We start from the raw sequence: 25,134 nt of genomic DNA, 5'->3' as shown, positions 1-25,134 counted from the left end.
CAAGTGAATGCCTTTAAATCGTTAACCTTAATGCGTTTGCTATGGTCGTTATGAAAAGGGTGGTTTCTCTAAGGAATGAATACAGCTGAAAATTTTGAAATTGAAATTGACAAGTGGACTTTACACATAAAAATATTTTTGGTTTACTAATGAAAACGATAATGTAATGTTTAAATTATTATTTAATATAAACTAATATCGATGTTGGGGAAAATAACTCACACAAAACGCAATTAATCTAAAATCTCTAAACTGAAGCTGACTTTTTACCATCAACATTGATCATTGTGTGAGATTTATATGGTAACAGATATTCGGAGAGAATCCTTTCACGATAATAATACGTCTGTATGTTTAATGCAAATTGGGTGGAATAGCTTCTTTACAACAACATAAGATAAACATCCCATGATAGCTTCCTATTCTACATGACTATCTATAATGGTTTCCATTCTAATTTTACAGAACTCAGTTCCATACAACGGGTATTTTTGAAACTATTAAAATTACAAAACTGTCCAACAAAAGGTGTTCATCGCCCACCCTTAAGGGGGGTTCGGGTTAGAGGCTTCAAAAAATCGATTTTTTTGAGGATTTTTTTGGGAAAGATAGAAATAATTGTTTAAAGCGAAATTTATAGGGTTTATAGTTATATATTTAAGCATCATTCACAAATTTTTTTGGATACAAAATCTTTGATATTCCGCCTTTGCGCGAACAACTTTTTTTGGATTCTACTCATTTTGATCTTTACTTTCGGTCGGATACGCGTAAATCCACGTTTCGCCATTTCTTACAATTTCATAAAATTCGTATCGCTCTTAATGAAAAATCTTAAAGTTGAGGCCACTGGCTTCAAATATCGGTAGAAAATTTTAATAATTTCGACTCGTTGTTGGATTGTATATCTTTAAATGATGAAATGGTAACATTTATCCCGAACAATTTACACCAGAGGGCTTTTTTTTGAGCGATCGACAAATTGTGGGACCAACGTGAAAATATTTTTTTTTTAAAGTCAATTATCCATGCAATATAAAATGTAAGCTGGTCCCACTAAGCAGGATAGGTCACAAAACGATCTGGCAATATAGCACAACATCAATAATTTCCGGAACAAAAGCTGATTTTCGACGACCTCCACGAAATCCGTCTTGGAGTGATCTACGAGTTCGATTATATTCTCTGGCCCTTGATATCTTATAACATTAAGTAAGACACTTTTGTTAGCATTTTGCCCTTCGGTAGTAAATTCACCTACTCTTTATTTGTTTTATGATATGAATCTTATATTAAAAAACTGGGTTAAAATGGTATCTTAAATTTAACCATCATTGCCTTATAATAAATAATTACAATTTATTATAAATAATATAATAATATCTAGAAACGATAATATGTCTAAACATTATTTTTGCATTACTATTTTTTTCTAGTGAGTCTGATGCTGGTACTTACACTGCAAAAGCAATATCTGGAATTGAAAACGTGACATGTTCCGCCCAACTTGCAGTAGGACAAGGTAAGTCTAAAATTGACAAAATTTTTGATTTTTTATTGATATAATCACCAGAAGAAAAATTGGAATATATAACTTTTCAAAGATCTAAACATTTAAATTTGTTATCGGTTTATTTTTATCCTTTGAAGCGAATGACTATGCTTTGTGGGATGTATTTTTGCTACAAGCCGGGTAAAAGTTAGCTAACCTGGTACCGATAGGTTACCAGTGAGGGCTTTTTTGGTAATGCTTACTATGCAGTATGATGCAACCCGTTCAAAAAGCGATTCTGGCATATTGAATGAAATTTCGAAAAAGTAAGGGAAACCCATTGGCTATTTTTTAATGAAAAGGTCGATCGGTTACTTCGTCAATTGATATTTAGTCCAATAGGTTATGTTTTGGCTATAATTGTCCAATGTGTCATTCCCTTACTTCTTAAAAAGTTAGAACTTTAATTTAAAATTTTGTTTTTAAATAGATAAACATGTAGTATTGGGTCCGATTGAATTTGAAAAACACGCTTTTGAAAGGTTATCCTTTTCACCCAACACTTATGGGGTTAAATTTATGCGGAAAAATACTTATCTGCCTTTCGTCGGTTCCTTTAGTATACGAGTGTCTATGTCGGGTGTTGTAAGTGGAAATGTCTCTGTTGACTGCTTAAATTGAAACACGTTCGCCGTCGGCTGTTTGAATTGAAGTGTGTGTCCCAAATGTTAGATGTTCATGCCCTCGTCTCGGACGCGAGAAGTCCTATCCAAGCTCTTTCAGAGCATCTTCCTTTTTGACGATTCTAAGCATATCGCTGTACGACATGTTTCCAGTGCCCGCAATTATAATTGCATCGGGCCTCGGACGTCGAGCAAAAACAGCCTTCTTAATAGAGTTTTGTGCTTTTCTTTTCAACTGTGTCCATTCATTTCCTTTTTCCTCTTCCTTTCGTTGTTATTGGAATGTTTCCTTCATTCCTCTTGCACAGGGTGGTCCTCTTTTGGACTTCCTCTTGGCTGGATTACAAGCCGAAAACGAAGAGGACACTAGTATCGCAGTTGGCAATCAAAAAACCATGATGAGGTTGAGGTATTGAGTAAATAAACGAATTCATAGTCACTTACAACAGTTCAAGCAGGTTTCTATCACTCATTGACGATATTACGGAGGTACAATATTGAAATCGCATTTATATGCAACCCCAAAGCACAAAGTTTTAAATTTGAAGATAGGTGAGTTTTATGCCTTTATTGGCACCAACTTCCTTATGGAATACCACAAACTTTCAATTGTATACTATTCGTGACAACCGAAAAGGGATATCCTAAAAACATAATAGCTGATAAAAAATGAAAAGAGGATATAGTGGTTTTAGATTATCCTCTATCGGCACAAGCTTCAGCAAGTGGATGTATAACAAAACGATATGTTTGGCATCCAATTTCTATAAATCGGAATCTGCGATCATTTCAAGAAAAGACCAAAAAAGAATTGTGAATGCTGTTATTTGTCTAATAGTTGTAAAAGCCTATAATTCGTGTATGGGTGGAGTTTATCATGCCGATCAACAGTGAAATGGTTATGGCCTTGACAGGAAATCTAAAAAGTGATGACATCGAATTTTTTGGGCACTATAAGAAATTGCGTTCGTTAATATCTATGTGATTTACTGTCAGTCGTTTGAGAAATAAATATACGCTTCTACAATTTAGGAGATCTGTTAATTTAGGGTCATGACCCAAAAATATGTCAACTTGAAACGGAAAAGCTTTCAATCTAAAGGTAACGATGGTTCTCCAGACGATAACCCCAAGAGAAATATAAAACAAATTGAATCCCTTTGCAAAGATTTTTTTAATTGGGAAAGCTCAGTGTACATTGGTCAGTTCTCGTTAACATTTGTGAGTTTTGTTCGTCGAGAGAGCACTTTATTTCTCAATTGCCTACTTAGTCCGAAGTAGCACCTGTGGGCAAGATATTGTTGTTGGTGTATGTCGATCCACGGGTGTTTTCCAGTTTTCGCACATTGTAGGGTCTCCCTGTTTGTGGATTGGGCAGAGCGCACTTAAATTCCAATCTTTGGGAGTGCTTTCATGTGACCATGTTCTACAAAGAAACTGATGCATTAAACTTATCAGTTCTTCGCCGCCGTGTTTGAATAGCTCGGCCGGCAATCTATCGACTCCCGCCGCTCTGTTGTTCATCAGGCGGGTAAATGTTATTCGAACTTCTTCATGGTCGGGCAACGGAACGGGGTCCGGGGAATTGGGTTCGCCTTCTTCCGACGTTATACTTTCTCTGCCATTCAGCAGGCTGGAGAAGTTTTCCCTGCATAATTTTAGTATGCTCTGAGCGTCAGTCACTAGATCACCTCTGTGAGCTCTACAAGAGTATGTTCTGGTCGTGAAATCTTCTGTTAGTTGCCGCATCTTTTCGTAGAATTTAGAGCATTACTCCTGTCGGCCAGTTCGGTCAGTTACCTTATACCGAATTGCTGATGAGTGACCTCATAGAGCAGGAGTGCAAGAGGAAATAGTTCGGCTGTCTGTTGTGATTGCAGCTTCTCGACGTTGAACCTTCCTTGTGTTTGTTGACGTGCGTTTTTTTGCTGCACAGAGGCCGGTGCGTATCTTGGCTGCAACAAGATAGTGGTCCGAGTCGATGTTAGCACCTCGGAGCATGGGCACGTCTAGAACACTGGAGACGGGTCTTCCGTCTATCACGACATGATCGATCTGGTTGGTGACTTTTCGATCCTGAGACAGCCATATAGCTTAGTGAATTTTGCTAGGCTTGAATATAGTACTACAGATAACCATGTTTCGGGCCCCATCGAAGTCGATTAGCTTCAATTCATTTAGGCATATTTCCTTATAGAGGCTGAATTTGTCAACCCTGGCGTTAAAATCGCCAAGCACAATTTTGACATCGTGGCGGGGACAGCTCTCATAAGTGCTTGTGAAGCGCATTTTTGGTCACATCGTCTTTTTCTTCCCTCGGGGCATGGGCGCAATAAGAACTAGTACCTACTGCTTCAATGTATTAATAAATCGTCGTATCACCTACAAATAAAAATGTACGGCTGGGTTTGGAATTTTAACAACGGTTCTTAGAAATAACAGCTATTTGAAATATACTTCCAGATCTCCGAAAACACTTAACTTGATATTTTAGTTCCAATTACATAAATAAGCAAGATTTTATAGTGAACATCCGAATTTTAGGTCTTTCATATATCCGTCTAAAAAACCCTATAAGGGGCAGAGCCATGGCCACCTTTTAAAGATTCTCAAGCCATGGATTCACCTCCTAAATGAGATGCGCCTCGTCTTCCTGATTTTTTATTCATAGAGAATACGGTCTGTCGCAAAAGAAACAGGACTGTTAAAAAAACAACAAAAAATTAATATTTTTCAAAAGTTATATTTTTTTATTCAAAGTAGATTCTTTGTTCTTTGATACAGCGTTTAGCCCGGTCAATTAGCATTTCAAATGAGTGTTTAAGGTCATTTTTCGGAATGCTCTTGAGAATATCGGTCGTCGCCTTTTGGATAGCTGAAATGTCCTGAAACCAGTGTCCTTTCATGGGCAAATGAAGTTTTCCAAATAGGTAAAAAATCACAGGGTGCCAGATCAGGTGAGTGATTAATGGTTAATATGAAGGTTTTTGTCAAAAAATCAGTGACAAGCGTCGACCGATGACACGGCGCATTTTCGTGCAACAGGCGGCAGGACCCTGCCTCACGGTATTGTGATCGAGCACGACGAATGCGTGACAAAAGACGCTTCATAACACCAAGGTGAAACACAGCATTAATCGTTTGACCAGGTAGGACGAACCCTCGATGTACAATACCCTCGGAATCGTAAAAACAAATCAGCATTGTCTTTATTTTTGACTTCTGAAGACGACCGACTTCTGATCGCCACAGAGGTCCTCACGATCTTCTTGGAATCGCTTAAACCACTCATGCACATTACTACGGGATAGGCACTGATCATCATAAACTTTTTACATCATTTGAAATGTTTCAGTAAACGTTTTCCCAAGTTTAAAACAAAATTTAATATTTGTTCTTTGTTCAAAATGCATTTTACGACCGATGACCAAAAGCTGCTGTCACTTTTTGATCGATAACATCGATTGTAGTTATCCAATTGTCTTAAAATTTTTACGAAATGTCAACAAGAGATCAAACTTTTTATTTCATATACCCACCAATAGTTGGCGCCACCAGAAACAGTTATATTTAAAAAGTTCTGTTTCTTTTGCGACAGACCTTGTATGTCGATTAGTTTTGGCTTTTACAGACAACAGTTAGATGAAATAAATGTGTGTACTCTGTGGCAACATGTAGCAAAAATTTTTCAAATTGAACTAAGTTTTCTGAGGTTTTTGCGAGCATTTTCTCTACATATAATGATTATTAATTCCGTACATTTATGTATTTGTAAATGGTTTTGAATATTGATTTTTTATTTAATGCGGAGAGCATATATACATATGTATATATTTTAATGTCAATTTTATATACATATATAATAATTAATGCGTTAAACTCTCTTTCCAGCTGCTGGACATGACGAAACAAAAACAAACGTTGCACCAGTTTTTCTTGTGCAGTTGAAGGATGTTGAAATGTTGGAACAAACACTTTTCAGATTTATGATTAAAGTAATGGGTGATCCAAAACCTAAAGTGAAATTGTAAGAAAAAATAAGAGCATGAGTCTTGATAGATACTGCATGCAGGTTTTTAATTATATTATATTTTTAGCGTTAAGACTTTTATTCTTTACTTTAACCAATTGACTCTTTATCAACCTTAGGTGATATTATGCTTTCCCAATATTTAAAAATGCTGCTTTAGTTTAGATATAAAATCAAAAATTTTTTAGCATACTTTTGTTAAAATACACTGAAATTTATTTTCAAACTCACGGTCTGTACGGCATTTTATGTTTACCTACGTTGTTTCTTGAAGAGATATTGTTTGGTGATGTTGCGCATAGAACGCATATTGGACTCACTCTCTTATACCTGCGCAACATTTTGCACAGAGTATAATAATTTTATTCACCTATCGAATATTTGTATTATGTTTATAGTGTTAGACTTTACTAAAAAGAAAAGTTGAATTCCAAATGAATATCTGCCTGTCCGTCCGTCTGTCCACACATGCAAGCAGCAACTTAAGTGAAAAGCGAGTTGATGAAATGTGGTATACGTGTTCCAAAGTCTTTCAACACAAATTCCTTAAGTACCCCCACCGACACAGTAAAAAAAAAAGATGAAATCGGTTGATAATCCCGACCATAGAGACATTAAATTTCACACCCAAGATGGTACGAGAGAGCTTTATAGAAGCCGGGGTCAAAATAAGTCAAAGGGCGTGACAATGCTCACATTTAGGTTTAAACTCTTACTTCAGTACCTACTTCGAACTACTTCGGCCAAAATCGATAAGTAGTATTACCGTGACATTCCTACATTACGGTGTGAAAATGGACGAAATCGTACTACAACCACACTTACTTCCCATACAATACAATTTTAAATTCCATCTTCTTTCGCTTTCCATTATATAAATCAAGAGCTAAATAATGTATCCGAGTAAAACTTTGTCCTACACATAGTGCTACCTTATGACCGAAAATTGTTCAAGTCGAATCAAAAGTATTCAAGGTCCCAGATACTGAGTATGTGGATCCCAGTTCCTATTGCCAACTACAATCCGAAAATATCGGTGAACCCTTCATCGAAAACAAATTCTTCCGAGTTTGATCCTTGAAAGTTACGAGAGTATAAAATGTTCGGTTACACCCTTACTTCTTATCCTAAGGCGATATAGCACAGCTTAAAGGTGAGCGAAACTCTGCTCCAATCATGTTATAACTCCAATATATTGAGTACACCTAATTTTGTTTTTACGCGGTAAATTGATTCCAGAAAAAACTGTGAAAGCAAAGACATTGATCGATGATGATAAATTTGTTTTTAATCATAAAACAGGAATTCTTCTACATAAATTTATGATGTAAACATATTTCGCAAAAATTAAATATGTCAAATAACATTAAAGCCCTAAAATTGAAAGGTGCTAAATGGAATAAAATCGGGTAAAAAATTCAAAATTATTTTATTTTCAAACCATGTAAAAAAGATTGAGTAAAAACATAATTAAGTGTTTCTGAATCTGAATGTAACTTGGGGCACATGTTCCTTGGCACCCTGAAGAAACGGATCACTGCCACCTCACAAAAAACCGAATAATCGAAAACCTATAAAACGCCTAAACTAAGCGGTAAATTAATATACTTAGTACAGCGAATCACAAAAGGGAGACATCTTTGGTTTGGAAATCTTCAAAAAGAGGGCGAGGCCTCATATCTCATAAACCACTAAAAACATATCAAACAAATTTGATCATGACAATTTCGGTACCTTCTCCGGCAGAGAGAGAATGGTTGAAATCGTTTCAAACCCACGCCCGAAAGACCTTAACTTTACTTAAAACCTAAAGACTTTCTTCTTCTTCTTTATTGGAGTTGACACCGCTTACGCGATTATAGCCGAGTTAACAACAGCGCGCCAGTCGTCTCTTCTTTCAATTGAATATTCCAAGCGAAGCCAGGTCCTTCTCCACTTGGTCCTTCCTCTGCTTCCCCCGGCGGGTACTGCATCGAATACTTTCAGAGCTGGAGTGTTTTCGTGCATTCGGACAACATGACCTAGCCAGCGTAGCCGCTGTCTTTTAATTCGCTGAACTATGTTAATGTCGTCATATATCTCATACAGCTCATCGTTCCATCGAATGCGATATTCGCCGTGGCCAACGCGCAAAGGACCATAAATCTTTCGCAGAACTTTTCTCTCGAAAACTCGCAACGTCGACTCATCAGTTGTCATCGTCCTGGCCTCTGCACCATATAGCAGGACGGGAATTATGAGTGACTTATAAAGTTTCGTTTTTGTTCGTCAAGAGATGACTTTGCTTCTCAATTGCCTACTCAGTCCGAAGTAGCACCTGTTGGGAAGAGTTATCCTACGTTGGATTTCTATGCTGACATTGTTGGTGGTGGTAAAGACCTTAACTTTACTTAAAATAACGCAAATCACAAAATGGAATTCATAACATCAAAGTGCATTCATTATAATAAAGAATTTCGTGCAGGCCATATTTGCTTTAACAGCACAACCATTCTTCTTCTTCGCTGTATCGACAACGACTGAACGAAATAGCGTAAGTTTACATGAGAAGTTCGCTGGCCTTAAAGTGAAATCCTATATGTCAGTAACAGCTTTACTAATTGCAACCAAATTTGGTGCGTAGTATTTTTCTGCTTTACTGACGTAGATACCGCTTACGCGATTATATCCGAGCTTACAACAGTTTGCCGCCGAGTTTGGCACCAATTGGAAATACTAAGTGTTGCAAGGTCTTTCTCCACCTGGTACTTCCTCTGCTTCCCCCACCGGGTACTTCATCGAACACTTTCATAGCCGGAGTGTTGGCAAGAGTTATTCTGCGTTGGATTTCGAGGCTAACGTTGTTGTTGGTGTTAATACTGGCTCCAATATAGACGAAATTATTCACGAATTAGAAGCTATGACTGTCAACAGTGATGTGGGAACCAAGTATTGGTTTTGCGGGGATACCAAATTCAAATATAGCGGCATAAAGGCAGGCTCTTTTCGTGCTGTCAGAAGCAGCTTTGAAATCGACGAAGAGGTGGTGTCGATACTCTTTTCACGGGTCTTTCCCAAGATTTGGCGCATGGTGAATATCTAGTCAGTTGTTAATTTTCCAGGCGTAAAACCAAATGATAAGGTCCAATCAGTTTGTTGATGGTGGGCTTTTACACGATACGCCCAATAGAATTGTATTTTCTTACGCAATCACAAGTCTTTTTAATTGAAAAATGCCCTTGCTTATGTGTTATCAAAATGATCTCATTCTCCATCTGGTTTGGTACCACAATTATTTCCTCTGCTGGTTCCATATAAAAAAAATTTCATGAGAGATAAATAATTCTTTGTTTTCCAATATTTTGCGAATTGTTCGCGTCCATTCATCTTTTTGTTGGGCTTCTGTTAATCTACCATATGCTGTAACGATTCGTTTATTATAACGCGAGCTGGCTAGCTTAAAGCATCGAAATGCTTCATTTCAGATGCTGGCGTATGCTCTATAGTATAATTAAATCCTTCCAAAAACTTGCCCTATCTAGCTACTCGTGGCGGAACATCTTTCTTCCTTAATGTGATAGCAACTGCGTTGCAATAGGTTTGATTACGTTGGCAATGGAGAGCACTTCAAGTTCATAAGAATTATAGTTCTCTTCAGTTGAACTTGTTTTCTGTCTTATGAACAGCACTCGATTATCTGCTTCATCCTATGCTCTCTTTTTCAACTTTACCGCACCATACTCATGCTTTGATGTATCTGTATGGTCTTCCGTCATTGCCTTTGGGTTATATATGGCTTAGTCATGGCGCTTAGTTTTGAATGAGCCTTCAAAAGTAGGATGTAACTGCTCTGCTGCTGCTCAAAGAACTTTCTTTAGTATTATTAACCCCTCCATTGGCCAGATCCAACGTGGTAAAAACTTATATCCCTGAAGTTTCTCAACTATCTAATAAACATAAATTATTGTCATTGGAAAACTATCGTGCAGAGTTATATCATTTAGTTTGCTATAATCGCAAAAATACTATGATTTTTCATTGTGGTATTTCAATAAACACAGCTAAAGAAAGATAACAAACTTTGCTAAAAGCCTTTACACAAAAGCTCAGAAATATATTCTGTCAAAGTGAATTTAAAAATTAATAAAAAATAGAAAATAATACAACTCGCATTATTTGGGGACTTGAGTGCTCTTTTACAATTTAAAATACTTATTAAATACTTAAATTTAAAGCTCTATTTTGACAACGGAATAAATTCACAACTTTAAATCGTGTTAGCAGAAGTAGTAGTAATCTTAAATGATATGATTAATTTAACACAAAGTTAACTTAATACAAAATTAATCTGTAAATCTCGCTGTGTCTGGAATTGCCTCAGTCAACTTTTGTGGAAAACTTCTTGTTTGTATCATTTAAAAATATAACAAATTTATATATAGAATTATATATATATTATTAGTTAAAACTTTTACACAGATTATTTCTACAATTCACTGTTTCTGCGCTTTAATTTCTTGTCTCTCTTCAGTAACTACTTCACTGTTCAGCGTCCGTTATCTAAAGTCCGTTTCTAGTCTGTTCTGAAGCGATCAGAATTTCTCTCTCCGTCAGTGTTGTCGTATGTCAAAAATGATGTGACAAGTTTCCTTAGAAATATGAATACAATTTGTCTACACTTTGGAGTAAACCCCATTTCCCTATAATGATTTCCGACCCCATAACAAGGCGGACATACAGTAAATCATAATATCAAAATTTAAGGATGCTATGACTTTTAATATAAATTAATAAGTTGCCAAATGGATTGTAACACATTCACAGTTTTGTCGAACAATGAGTGTTACTTATACTCTTGCATACTATTGCTACAGAGTATAATAGTTTTGTTGCACTTATCACCTAAAACTAAGTGAGATAGTTATAGGGTTATATATACACAAATGATCAGGATGCAAAGAAAAGTTGAAATTAGTGTGACTGTCTGTGTGTTCGTCCGTCCGTGAAAGCTGTAACTTGTGTAAAAATTTAGATAATTATCTTGATGAATGGGCGTAATCGGGCCACTGTCACGCCCACACAACGCATTTAAACGAAAACTTATAGCCATAACTAAGTACTAAATTAAAATATAAAACTCTAATTTGGCACAAGATATCGTAGCAACAAGGGGCACCAGTGGGCAAACAAATTTTAAAAAGCAGCCTTAGCCCCATCCATTATTATGTTTAATGTACATATCTAAGAACTTATAAGAAATCCTACCAACAGTGTGAAAATATGTAGGTCGAATATGTAGGTCAGTGTATGAGTTATATATAGTGCGTAATATATTATATAAAATTGCTTGGGATCCGATCCTCTGGTTGACATTTTACACTATAAATTTTTCCCTGGATGTGATTTCTGTAAGTTGCAAAAGTATTCGGTTGCACTCGAACTTAGTCCTTCTTTACTTGTTCTTATACTAACATTAATTATTACCTCAATAATAAGCTAAATAAAGCTTGAGGGACTTATAATACCCCATCTGGAAAAACTTAAAGCAAAACGAATGGTAGACAGGGCAATTTTCGTTTGTAATATTCAATATTTTTGCTTTGTAAGAAGATGATAAAAATCTTCTACAAGGTGCGATCCAAAGTAAACAGGACTTTTTGAATCTAGCGCCCCTGGTGGCGCCATCTATATGTCGACTGGTGCGTTAGAATCTGCTATTTTTATCGATTGTCCAGTGAGCTTTTCTACATTTCATTGATTGGAAGTGAAGTTATTGCGTTTTAAGTGTCAATATGTTTGTGTTATCGGTGCGAAAATGAGCTTCGAACAAAGAGTCAACATTAAATTTTGTTTTAAAATTGGTAAAACTTTTACCAAAACGTTTCAATTGATGAAACAAGTTTATGACGATGATTGCCTATCCCGTAGCAGAGTGCACGAGTGGTTTCAACGTTTTCAAAGTGGTCGTGAGGACATAAATGACGATTAACATGTGGGCCAATCAAAATCCGTGATCACCGGAAATTCCATCGAAACTGTGCGTGAATTCATCAAAATCAATCGAAATCATCATTGAAATTCATGGAAATAGAATTGAACATCTTCAAAACATCAATTTATCGCATTTTGACCAAACATTTGGACTTACGAAAGGTGTGTCCGGTTTGTTTCGCACAAATTGACTGACGACCAAAAATTGCTTAGAATCCAACATTCGAAGCACATCATTAAAGAGATCAAAACGGAAAAAAACTTCCTTTATAATATTGTGACTGGTGACTAAACGTGGTGTTTCCAATATGACTCGAAACGAAACGCCAGAGTGCTGAATGGAAGGCACCGGATGAGCCGAAACCCAAAAAATCGCGCATGGAGAAGTCAAAAGTGAAGACAATGCTGATTAGTTTTTATGATTCCAAGGGCATTGTCCACAAAGAATTTGTTCCACCTGGCCAAAACGTGTATGCGGTATTCTACCTTGAAATTTTGAAGGAAAGCGTTATGCAGACGTAGAGATCGTTTAAAAGGCTTGCACCGGCATACTGGCGGCCATACCGCCTAAACACTCGTTCGACATGCTTTTGGACCAAGCAAAAAGCTGTATTGAAGCAGAAGGAGACTATTTTGAATAAAGTAAATAGATTTTGCCATTTGTTCTGTTTTTTTTTTTTAAGTCCTGTTTACTTTGGAAAGCACCTTGTATTAAGTTTGATTTTAAAGAATTTATGTAGTTATACCAATAAATAATACGTTTCCACTACGTTTAGTTGCCTAATGATTGACTTAGAGCATTTTTTTTTATTAATACGAGTACAGGTATAGCTTGTTAATATAAAAAAGAAATTCCTATTTCATTCGTTATTTGAGCCATTCACACTATGAAAACTGAACTAAATATGCAAAAAAAACTGTTAACAAGAAAGATAGGGGTTATACCACATTAGTGAGTTATCCGCATACTCTCTTGTACGAATAAAACACGAAAACTAGTGTTTTTCCATGGTCATTAGGGTGTGTCATTTTGAGTCAACCTTTTTTTCCAACTGAAAAACAGGCTAAAAACTTTCGAAAATGTGAAAAAGAAAGTCACTCAAAAGATTAGCTCTTAATATTATTATTAAGAGGTGCTTATTTCAGATTTTCTGTTTTCCATATAAATTACACGGAAAAAAATCATTTTTTTGTGGTGGTTATTGTGCGGAGTTTATTATATGTGCACGCGATGGCTGCCAGTAGGGATGGTAAACTCGATTCCGATTCTACTCGAAAATCGAGTTTTCTCGAAAAATAATCGATTTTTCGGAATCGATCTTCAGTAGTTGAAGTCGATTAAGAATCGATTCTTGACATTCGAAAAATCGATCATTTTACTAGAAAACTCGATTTTCGAGTAGAATCGGAATCGAGTTGAAAAAAAAAGGTTGACCCAGAGTGACACACCCTAATGGTCATACTTTTTTTTTACAAGAAAGATCACAGTTAGTAAGCTTAATGAAGACAGTTATTATTTGGTTAGTGTGAGACTTCGTTATCGTTTAAACGTCAATTTCGTAGTACAATGTGGGTATCACAGTTAACGATATTAGGTAGAGAGGAAGCGTTAATTAATCTGAAAATTCAAGTTAGTTTACCATTTCCCAAAACATGCGGTCTAATACGTACTTTTTACTTCATTCAAAACTTTTTTGATTTCTAACCCATTTTATGCAATATTTGAATTTTCAGTTTTAAAGATGGAGCCGAAATTTCAGAAGAAGATAACCATATCCAAATAAATAGAGAAAAGGATTATTTGGGATATTATGAACTAATTATAAACGAAGTACAAAAATTTGATTCTGGAATTTACACTTGTAAAGCTGTAAATAAATACGGAGAAGCTCAATGTGAAGCAAAAGCAACAACTGTAGGTAAGTCAAATACCATACATACTTACAAGTGTATAGTATATGTGAGGTCTACGAAAAGGGAGCTAACGTGCGAAAACTAGTTTTCTGGGAAAAGCTGTTAAAAATAATCGTCAGTTTCTCGTTATCTCATTAATTGTTCTCCTTTTTTTGACACCTAAGCCCCCTTTCCGTAGACCAGGTCACATATTATATTTGCTATAGCTAAGTAAATGCGGGCCAATGTCAGCCGGCCTTGAATGAATAACGAATATCCCGTTAGTTTCGAGTCACACGGCACCAACGCACATTTACAATTCTCAATGCTATGTTTCCGAATCGTTATAACTTTTAACTTTATGAGACTTGTGAAAACCCTAATTAAATTTTTCCTCCGAGATGGTATGAGAGAGCTTTATGAGAGCTAGTGTGAAAATTGTACGATGTCTGTTCGTCCGTCCGTCTGTGCAAGCTGTGACTTGAGTAAAAATTTAGGTATTCTGATGAAATTTGGGGTGCACGTTCCTTAGAAAAAAAATATGAGTTCACAGAAGGGCGTAATCGGACCACTGCCAGGCGCACAAAACGATATTAATCGAAAAATTATAAAGTGCCATAACTAAGCACTAAATTAAGATAGAGAACTGTAAATTCGCATAGGGGATCGCAGTAGAGGGGCACCTGTGGGCAAAATTTTTTGGAAAAGTGGGTATCGCCCCGCCCTCTATTAAATTTAAATAAATATTATAAGAACTCCTACCGACAGCATGAAATCCGAAAATCGCTTACTCTGTATATAACGGTACTGTTCAAACTACTAAATGTGCAATAAATCAATTACTAAATATGGAATGGACATTACATTTTTCGTCCGAGATGGGATGGAGATGAACGATGGCCGTGGCACCACCAACTCCTTGGTAAAATCGTATATCTCGGGACCCGACGGACCGATTTCGACCAATTTTGGTAATAGCATTATTTATGCAATAATAATTATATTAAAGTATGCCACCTTATGTTCAACTGTTCAAGCCACTAGGCACCGAATATGTGGGCCCCAGTATCTATAGATAACTTTTGACCGAAAATACCATATATGTAGGTCAATGTGTGAGATATGTATACAATTGAATTTCAGAGAATACTTTCCTGATAATAGTAATTTCGTGTATCAAAAATTGGTTGAATCGGATGAATACTTCCCTGAGCCCCTTTATACCTAATATAAACTTTCAGGTGACTTCATATTAGATATATCGGCCAATGTTTGAGTTATATCCATGAAAATTAAGGAACGTGTTTTACCCATAATATATCTTTGTGCCTAAAATAGATACAATTTGGCGAAAACCTGACCTAACCCCCATATAACTATTATCAGGAACACCCAGCTGACTTTGCTCCATATGATTGTGAATTATAAAGTATGTGAGGTACCTTAATGAAACCCAGGGAACATTTTTTAGTATGTGGCATGATAATACCTAGTTAATAGATAAAATCTGGTAGATACTACCCCAACTCCCATTTACTATGTATAATTATTTTCGTTTTTCTAACAAATATTTTGCCGAATTTCTCGGTCAGTGTGTGAGTTACATAGAGTGAATTTATATATAGAATTGCTTAGATTCCGAAACTCTTAAGGTATTTTTGTAGGTTTGATTCTTGCAAGTTGTAAGAGTAGGGTTACCATATTCCCTGATTTGCGTGGTCGTACATACGGGACTGATTTTAACTGAGACCGATATGTTAACCCCAAGTAAGAGAATAAAATGTTCGGTTGCCGCCGAAGTAGCCCTTTCTTACTTGTTACGAAAATTGTTGGTAAGACTTCTTCTTCTTCTTAATTGGCGTAGACACCGCTTACGCGATTATAGCCGAGCTAACAACAGCGCGTCAGTCGTTCCTTCTTTTCACTACGTGGCGCCAATTGGATATTCCAAGCGTAGTCAGGTCCTTCTCCACCTGGTCCTTCCAACGGAGTGGAGGTCTTCCTCTTCCTCTGCTTCCCCCGGCGGGTACAGCGTCGAATACTTTCGGAGCTGGAGTGTTTCCGTCCGTTCGGACAACATGACCTAGCCAGCGTAGCCGCTGTCTTTTAATTCGCTGAACTATGTCAATGTCGTCATATATCTCGTACAGCTCATCGTTCCATCGAATGCGATAAGGACCATAAATCTTTCGCAGAACATTTCTCTCGAAAACTCGCAACAACGACTCATCAGTTGTTGACTTCGTCCAAGCCTCTGCACCATATAGCAGGACGGGAATTATGAGTGACTTATAGAGTTTGGTTTTTGTTTGTCGAGAGAGGACTTGCTTCTCAATTGCCTACCCTGTCCGAAGTAGCACCTGTTGGCAAGAGTTATCCTGCGTTGGATTTCTAGGCTGACGTTGTTGGTGGTGTTTACGCTGGTTCCAAGATAGACGAAATTATCTACAACTTCAAAGTTATGACTGTCAACAGTGACGTGGGTTCCAAGTCGCGAGTGCGACGACTGTTTGCTTGATGACAGGAGATATTTCGTTTTGCCCTCGTTCACTGCCAGACCCATTTGTTTTGCTTCCTTGTCCAGTCTGGAGAAAGCAGAACTAACGGCGCGGGTGTTAAGGCCGATGATATCAATATCATCGGCATACGCCAGCAGCTGTACACTCTTATAAAAGATGGTACCTTCTCTATTAAATTCTCCAGCTCGAACTATTTTCTCCAGAAGCAGGTTGAAAAAGTCGTTTGGTATCGAACGGCTCGGAGAGGTCCTTCCCGATTCTGACGGAGCTTTTGGTGTTGCTAGACGTCAGCTTACACAGCCGTATTAGTTTTGCGGGGATACCAAAGTCAGACATCGCGGCATAAATGCAGCTGCTCATTGTGCTGCCGAAAACAGCTTTGAATTCGACGAAGAGGTCGATTCTTCTTTCACGGGTCTTTTCCAAGATTTGGCGCATGGTGAATATCTGGTCGGTTGTAGATTTGCCAGATCTAAAGCCACCTCAGTTTGATGACGGTGGACTTTAATCTTTCACACAATATGCTCGATAGAACCTTATGTGCGATGTTGAGGAGGCTTATCCCACGGTAGTTGGCGCAGATTGTGGGGTCCCCCTTTTTATGGATTGGGCATAGCACACCTAAATTCCAATCGTTGGGCATGCTTTCGTCCGACCATATTTTACAAAGAAGCTGATGCATGCACCTTATCAGTTCTTCGCCGCCGTGTTTGAATAGCTCGGCCGGCAATCCGTCGGTCCCTGCCGCTTTGTTGTTCTTCAGGCGGGCAATTGCTATTCGAACTTCTTCATGGTCGGGTAATGGAACGTCTGCTCCATCGTCATCTATTGGGGAATCGGGTTCTCCTTCTCCTGGTGTTGTGCGTTCACTGCCATTCAGCAGGATGGAGAAGTGTTCCCTCCATAATTTTAGTATGCTCTGGGCATCAGTGACTAGATCGACTTTGGGGGTTCTACAAGAGTATGCTCCGGTTTTGAAACCTTCTGTAAGCCGCCGCATTTTTTCGTAGAATTTTCGAGCATTACCCCTGTCGGCCAGCTTATCAAGCTCTTCGTACTCACGCATTTCGGCCTCTTTCTTTTTCTGTCTGCAAATGCGTCTCGCTTCCCTCTTCAACTCTCGGTATCTATCCCATCCCGCACGTGTAGTGGTCGATCGTAAGGTTGCGAGGTAGGCAGCCTGTTTTCTCTCCGCTGCGACACGGCACTCCTCGTCGTACCAGCTGTTCTTTTGCACTTTCCGAAAACCAATGGTTTCGGTTGCAGCTGTACGTAAGGAGTTTCAAATGCCGTCCCACAGTTCCCTTATACCGAGTTGTTGACGAGTGCTCTCAGAGAGCAGGAGTGCAAGCCGAGTAGAAAATCGTTCGGCTGTCTGTTGTGATTGCAGCTTCTCGACGTCGAACCTTCCTTGTGTTTGGTGACGCGCGTGTTTTGCTGCACAGAGGCGGGTGCGAATCTAAGCTGCAACAAGATAGAGGTCCGAGTCGATGTTAGGACCTCGGAGCGCACGCACATCTAAAACACTGGAGACGTGTCTTCCGTCTATCACAACATGATCGATCTGGTTGGTAGTTTTTCGATCCAGAGACAGCCAGGTAGCTTGATGAATCTTCTTATGCTGGAATCTAGTACTACAGATAACCATATTTCGGGCCCCGGCGAAGTCAATCAGCCTCAACCCATTTGGGGTTGATTCGTCATGGAGGCTGAATTTACCGACCGTAGTGCCAAATATACCTTCTTTGCCCACCCTGGCGTTAAAGTCGCCAAGCACGATTTTGACATCGTGGCGGGGGCAGCCTTCATAAGCGCGCTCCAAGCACTCATAGAAGGCATCTTTGGTCACATCGTCCTTCTCTTCCGTCGGGGCGTGGGCGCAGATCAGCGATATGTTGAAGAACCTCGCTTTGATGCGAATTGTGGCTAGACGTTCATTCACCGCAGTGAATGATAGGACTCGGCGACGGAGTCTCTTTCCCACCACGAATCCTACACCAAACTTGCGCTCCTTTATATGGTCACTGTAGTAAATATCACAAGGACCTACTCGTCTCTGTTCTTGTCCCGTCCATCGCATTTCTTGGACGGCGGTGATGTCAGCCTTTGTTTTTACGAGGACATCAACCAGCTGGGCAGCGGCACCTTCCCAATTAAGGGTCCGGACATTCCAGGTGCATGCCCTTAATTCGTAGTCCTTATTTCGTTTGCCATGGTCGTCATCAAATGGGTGGTCTCCCATCCGAGGCTGCTGTTGGTTTTTCATTGGGGTAAGCTTTTTACGTGGCGGGTCCCAAACCCAGCGCACAACCCTATGTAGGGGATGTTTCGCCTTCTCACTTTAGCTCGCCTTCGAACGGATGTTCTTAGGCTACCCAGAGGATACTTGGTTAAAGACCGGAACTAGTGAGCTGCTTGAGCCATGTGTAAAAGAATCGCTTCTGGCCACTCCCAAGTGAATGGCGATCAGAGAACTTTCCTCACTTGCGTGAACTTCTACACATGACTCCATGGTAAGTCTAGTTAAGGCATAAACCATCGACAGTCAAATTCATAGTAACTATCGATAGCAAGACGAAAATGAAAAATCGTTACTTTAGATAGTCCCATCGATTGTTTGGAGCTTATTTCTTGTAGAAGATGTTTTGATGCCTAACGGAGCCAAGATCCCCACTGATATCCTCCACAATTTCACATCTATTTTTAACATTGTATATTAAACTTTACAATATTTCTTGATACAGTGTACAATTTTTTATCTGTTTTTATTATTGGAAATTATTGTTTTAAACTGCCAGACGAAATACCCCAGAATCATTAAGTTTAACTGTTTTGCATACCGCTTACAAGAACCTCAATGCTTGTGGCTGGCCGAATAGACCATGTTCAGCACACAGTGAAGAAAATAGCAGCAGCTGAGCGTGCACACGAAGACCGTGAAGAGCTACTGGAGACTTTGCGCATTTTACGTTGAAATCTTAAATCGCAAGCGTACAAAATACAGCTTGTGTAAGAACTGAAGTCACTTGACCTTCCCAATCGCTTTTGAAAAGTTCCAAGTAGAACCGACGTCTTCAAACCAAATTTTGTTGAGAAATGAGGCCCATTTCTGGCTCAGTGGGCAAAGTTGCCACATTTGGGACGAAGAGCAACTTGAAGAGATTCATGCCATTTTAAGAAGTAGGCCATTTGACAAATATTGTCGCAATACAAGTGGTTGCGCCAATATAACAAATAAAAAAAAAGATAAAGAAAGAAAAGCTTGTAATAGAAAGTAAAACCTAGCTTAAGTATAATTTCTAAATAAACTGACTGAAGAATTTTGACGGTTAATCCGACAAGAAGACTTTTTCAATTCCCGATTCACTAAACCGAAGTTTAGTATTAATAAGAATATTTGAACTAAAGTTCAGTATTCACCGGTCAACGAGTTAAACTTAAATTTAACAAAAATTTAAAAATTTAGTATTGAACACGAGTTCAATAACTACAACTCGCGTGTCATTCGCCAGTTACCAGTCGAAATGCTCGAACGAGTCTCAAAGGAGGGACCATCAGAGACGTAGCCGTAGCCATCATTTGAAAGAGATAATCTTCAAAAAATAAATGTCAAAGAATGTTAATTCGAATGATAATAAATATTCCCGATTAAACTTGAACGGTTTCTTTGTACGGTTGTATGTATCACTTAAAACTAAGCGAGATAGATATAGGGTTATGTATATATACATGATTAAGATGACGAGAAAAGTTGAAATCCGGTTAAATGTCTGTCTGTCAGTCCGTGCAAGCTGTAACTTGAGCAAAAATTGAGATATCTCGATCCCCTTGATAACTTGGCATGCCGATACCTTAGTACAAACCAATTTCGAGTTCGTAGATGGGCGCAATCGGACAAATAGCACAATTTTTAATTGTAATAATGTCAAAAATGGGTTGAATGGGACCAATTCTTCCCTTTTACTACATACTCGTAGTTATACCCCCCATATACTTAATAATAGTTTGTCAAAAAAGTCTTGCGGTATTTTCGGTAGTTGGCGCTGAAAGCGCGTAATTCTAGTTTTATTCGTCGCGGGTCATGCTATACCTTTTTGGAAAGCTTATTTCACGCGCTAACACGTGTTTGCTTGATTGTCGTTTCTTTTAAGTCGTTCGTGAGTTATAGCGTCGCAAACATGGAGCAAAATAAAGAGAAAATACGGCATATTTTACAGTACTACTACGATAAAGGCAAAAATGCATCTTAAGCCGCCAATAAAATTTGTGCAGTTTATGGACCCGATACAGTTTCCATTTCCACCGCACAACGATGGTTTCAATGTTTTCGTTCTGGTGTAGAGGTGGTCGAAGATGCGCCACGCTCCGGAAGGCCTGTCGTCGAAAATTGCGTTAAAATCGCTGAATTGGTCGAAAGAGACCGGCATAGTAGCAGCCGTAGCATCGGTCAAGAGCTGGGCATGAGTCATCAAGAATTCATTTCAATTTCAATAAAAAAAAATTCAATAAAAATACCGCAAGACTTTTTTGACAACCCATTATAAAGATTTTAGAACTTCGAGGTGACTTTGTACCGCATATACCGGCCAATACATATGTGAGTTATCTCAATAAAAATATAAAGTGTCTTTTATTCATAATTTAATTCATTGTCCACCTCTTCAACCGTGGAGAGAGCTTGGATTGCTCAATGTCCTCAAGTAGCGTTGTGCGGTTAACTGTGCCAAATAATTTTGACAAGGGAACGCTACGTGTATAGTACTCTCATTCAGCTATCTGAGCGTTTATGATGCTTAGTGCACTTTGCGGAAACCAGACTGGTGGTCTGCTAGACTTAGGTAGAAGGTGAATGTTGGGAGTAGCAAGGCCTTTATCTATCTGTCTATCTCATTTCTGTTAATTCTGCTTCAATACACTACATGTGCTCCAAACACATTGTTCTACGCGTTCCTGCAATAGGTTATTCACCACTAGCATGCAAAGCTATGGCAGAGAACCTTCCAAAGTGCACGTGAACTACTGCATATGTCACAACGGCTCTGCCGCTAACGATATTGTGGATGATTTGTTTGAAAATTTCCTTGATATCATATTCATTAGGAACTTCATTAACCAAATTCGCTCGTACGTTATTTAAGGTCCCCTTGATATTGAGAAGGGTATCTTCCTCCCGGACTTATAAATAAGGGCTCCTTTCAACGATGACACTACAGAATGGAAAGCCGTGTCGGCCGACCAGCTTTTGCAAAGGGCATGCTGAGGCCCAGAAATGCTATTTCCTGGAATTCAGCCTCTAGTGCACAGGCCCGTCAGCCTTTCCAATGTTTTCCATAGAAACGAGGTGAGATTTGAATATCTTGCGAAATTTATTCGTGATTAACCACTTTTTATATGATCCTTGCTGCGTTGGTCGAAAATTACATTTTATATTAATTAATATTTCCACATGTTATGTTTATAAAACAAAAAATGTATTTTTAATTTGCATTTCATTTTATTATTTTCGTCTAACAGAGGATAAAAACCCCTTTGGGTCCTTAAGTGGGCAAATCCTTCCAGCCGGAGAAAAGTCTACATTCACTTGGAAACGTAATGGCGTTGAATTTGACCCAGAAGAACGATTTAAGGTTTTGTTCGGCGAAGACGAAGACTCTCTAGCTCTAGTATTTCAACATGTTAAGCCAGAGGATGCAGGAATTTATACATGCGTAGCTCAAACTACGACAGGCAACATATCATGTAGTGCGGAACTAACTGTTCAAGGTGCTATACAAACACTACACAAAGAACCAGAAAAGCCAGTCTTGGTTATCGAACATCGTGAAGCTAATACAACAATAGGAGGTACAGCAATTCTAGAATTACAGTGCAAAGGCTTTCCTAAACCAGGAGTTGAGTGGAAGCATGACGGTGAAATTATTGAAGTAGGCGAAAAACACAAAATTTTATATGCCGATGAGGAAAGCATGTCCTTAGTCATTAAAAATATTACTACAGAAGACGCAGGGGAATATACCATCCATGCAAAGAACGAACTAGGGGAAGATGAGTCATCTATAAGCCTGGTTGTAAAAGGTATGTAATATACATATGTATGTCTTATTTTTTTACTACTGCAACATGTTGCTAGAGAGTATATAAAGTTTAGTTCACTTAACGGTTGTACGTATCACCTAAATTAAGCGAGATAGATATACGGTTAAATATAAATAAATGATAAGGATGACAAGGAAAGTTGAAATCCGGTTGACCCTCTGTCTGTCCGCCCGTGCAAGCTGTAACTTGAGTAAATATGTTGATGAAACTTGATATGCGGGGTCATTGGTACAAAAAATTGACGAATTCGTAGACGGGCGTAATCGGACTACTGCCACGACCACAAAAGCCGTTAACCGAAATCCTATAAAGAGCCATAATTAAGCACTAACTTTAGATATAAAACAGTATCGCAGTCGCAAGGAACACATTTAGGTACGAAATTTTGAAAAAGTGGGTGTGGTTCCGCCCTCAATAAGTTGTATGTATGTACATTAGAGTGATTCAAAAAAAAAATTTTTTTTTTTTCGTTTGGTACTCGGAAAAATAAGTCGTCGTATATCTCACACAGCTCATCATTCCCTTGAATGCGATGTGATGCGATTCGTCATGGCTAATTCGCAAAGGGCGATATATTTTCCGCAGAACCTTACTTTCGAAAACTCGTAACATCGACTCATCAGATGTTGCCATCGTTCATGTCTCTGTGCCATATGGCAGAATAGGAATAATGAGTGACTTATAGAGTTTTGTTTTTGTTCGTCGAAGTAAAGTCCCCTACTTCTCAATTGCCTATTCAGTCCGAAGTAACACCTGTTGGCAAGGGTTTTCTGCGTTGGATTCCGCGGCTAACATTGTTGTTCCAGTTAATACTGGTTCCAAAGTAGACGAAATGCGTTACGGCTTCGAAGTTATGACTGTCAACAGTGATGTGAGAGCCAAGTCGCGAGTGAGACGGCTGTTTGTTTGATGACAGGAGATATTGTATCTTGTCCTTGTTCACTACCAGACCCAGATTGAATAAGTCAAATGAAAGAGAGTCGCCTTCTCTGAAACCTTGTTTGGTATCGAACGGTTCGGAGAGGTCCTTCACGATCCTGACGGAGTTATGTTTAAAATCGAAATACATAAATTAAAACATTTGAATAAAATTTGGTTTCTAGCAGGCTTTGCAAAAGTCCCATTATCATTGGAGTTCTGAGCTGTAAACAGCAATTTATGTTAGTCTGAGTACTTTAGAAGCATACTTCATCTTGTCTTTGTTTGTGAAAAATACGTGAAATTGTGTAAAGTATGGGAAGAACAACACCTTAAAAGTTATAGTTACCACCCTAATGCAATAGAGTATTTGTGAGCAGATTAGGAACGTGTTATCCGAAAATACAAAATAACATCTAAAATCTGTAAGAAGCAATGCTCACAGAATGGGAAGAAATGTCTACGGAGCGAACAAAAAAAAAAGTATTTTCAATGCCAAATGGATTAAAAGAGGTTATATAGAGGAATGGATACGATACATAGTTTTGGTTTATATATAGGGTTACACATAAATACTTGATCAGAATAATAGGACAAGTTGAATTCCGAGCGACTGTCTGTCTGTCCGTCCATGAATATATATTGAGATATCTTGTGGAAACTTGGTAGACGTAGTCCTTGGCAACCAAGAGGGGTTGGTGTTGCATGGCGGAATCGGACCATGAAACGTCCAGAAAACGCAATAAAAACTATAAAGCGCTATAACAAAGATCCACAATTAGATGTTTCGAGAGAAGCGTTAGAGACGCTTAAAATTGCACCCGAGGTGGTACGAAAAAGCTTTATAGCAGCCGGTATCAAGTGCTGCTCAACTAATTTCAACCACATTTGACAAATAATGTGATCCTGATATTCCTATGACGCAGTGCCTACGCCTTCTTCTCATAAAAACACAATTTAAAATTCTATCTGATTCTTTTACTTTCCAGTTTGCAAATTAAGAACTAATGAATATTTCGGGATAAAAGTTTGCACGAATAGTGGCATTAAGGTGCCCCACCTTATGACCAACAATTGCCAAAATTACATTACAACTGTTATAGCGCCTAAATTGCGAATATAGTGTATGGACTGCAGTTGCTATTGCGAACTTTTATCAGTATCAGTCAATCCTGGAATTATATGATAAAATTTCTATGACAAAAATCCGTTGCTGGTAAATAGTACGCTCGTTTATCAAAAATAGGTTGAATTCAATCAATAGTGCGACTTTCGAACATCTAATTCACTTTATACCGCATGTAACAGACATTATATGAGTTATCTTAAATCAAAGAGTGTATTTTCCGATGGCAGTATATCGGATGCCCCCATATAACTTTTTCATCTAAACCCGTTTATTTTGCTCAATGTGTGACAGTTTAATGAAATGAAGTGGCCTGTACCTTGGTCCAAACCCTATATCCCTAATGTAAATAATTCCGAGCTTCTGGTTAACGGTATAAAACTTAAGGTATTAAGTCTAAAATACCC

The 25,134-nt window shown here is 38.3% G+C and overlaps 1 protein-coding gene across 1 annotated transcript in view; it reads left to right on the top strand.

Annotated features, from left to right (window-relative positions):
* The window catches only part of LOC120770055 (obscurin), a 120,051-nt gene that overhangs the window by 20,128 nt on the left and 74,789 nt on the right, over positions 1-25,134 (top strand). Inside the window, exons 6-9 of the mRNA XM_040097174.1 lie at positions 1,437-1,522; positions 6,067-6,202; positions 13,910-14,094; positions 22,102-22,662. Of these exons, the coding sequence (XP_039953108.1) occupies positions 1,437-1,522; positions 6,067-6,202; positions 13,910-14,094; positions 22,102-22,662 (968 nt within the window). The remainder of the gene's footprint in view (positions 1-1,436; positions 1,523-6,066; positions 6,203-13,909; positions 14,095-22,101; positions 22,663-25,134) is intronic.

Source organism: Bactrocera tryoni, chromosome 3 (genome assembly GCF_016617805.1).
Source record: "Bactrocera tryoni isolate S06 chromosome 3, CSIRO_BtryS06_freeze2, whole genome shotgun sequence".
In the NCBI taxonomy this organism is placed as follows: Eukaryota; Metazoa; Arthropoda; class Insecta; order Diptera; family Tephritidae; genus Bactrocera; species Bactrocera tryoni.
This window is presented reverse-complemented; position numbering and strand designations above follow the sequence as displayed.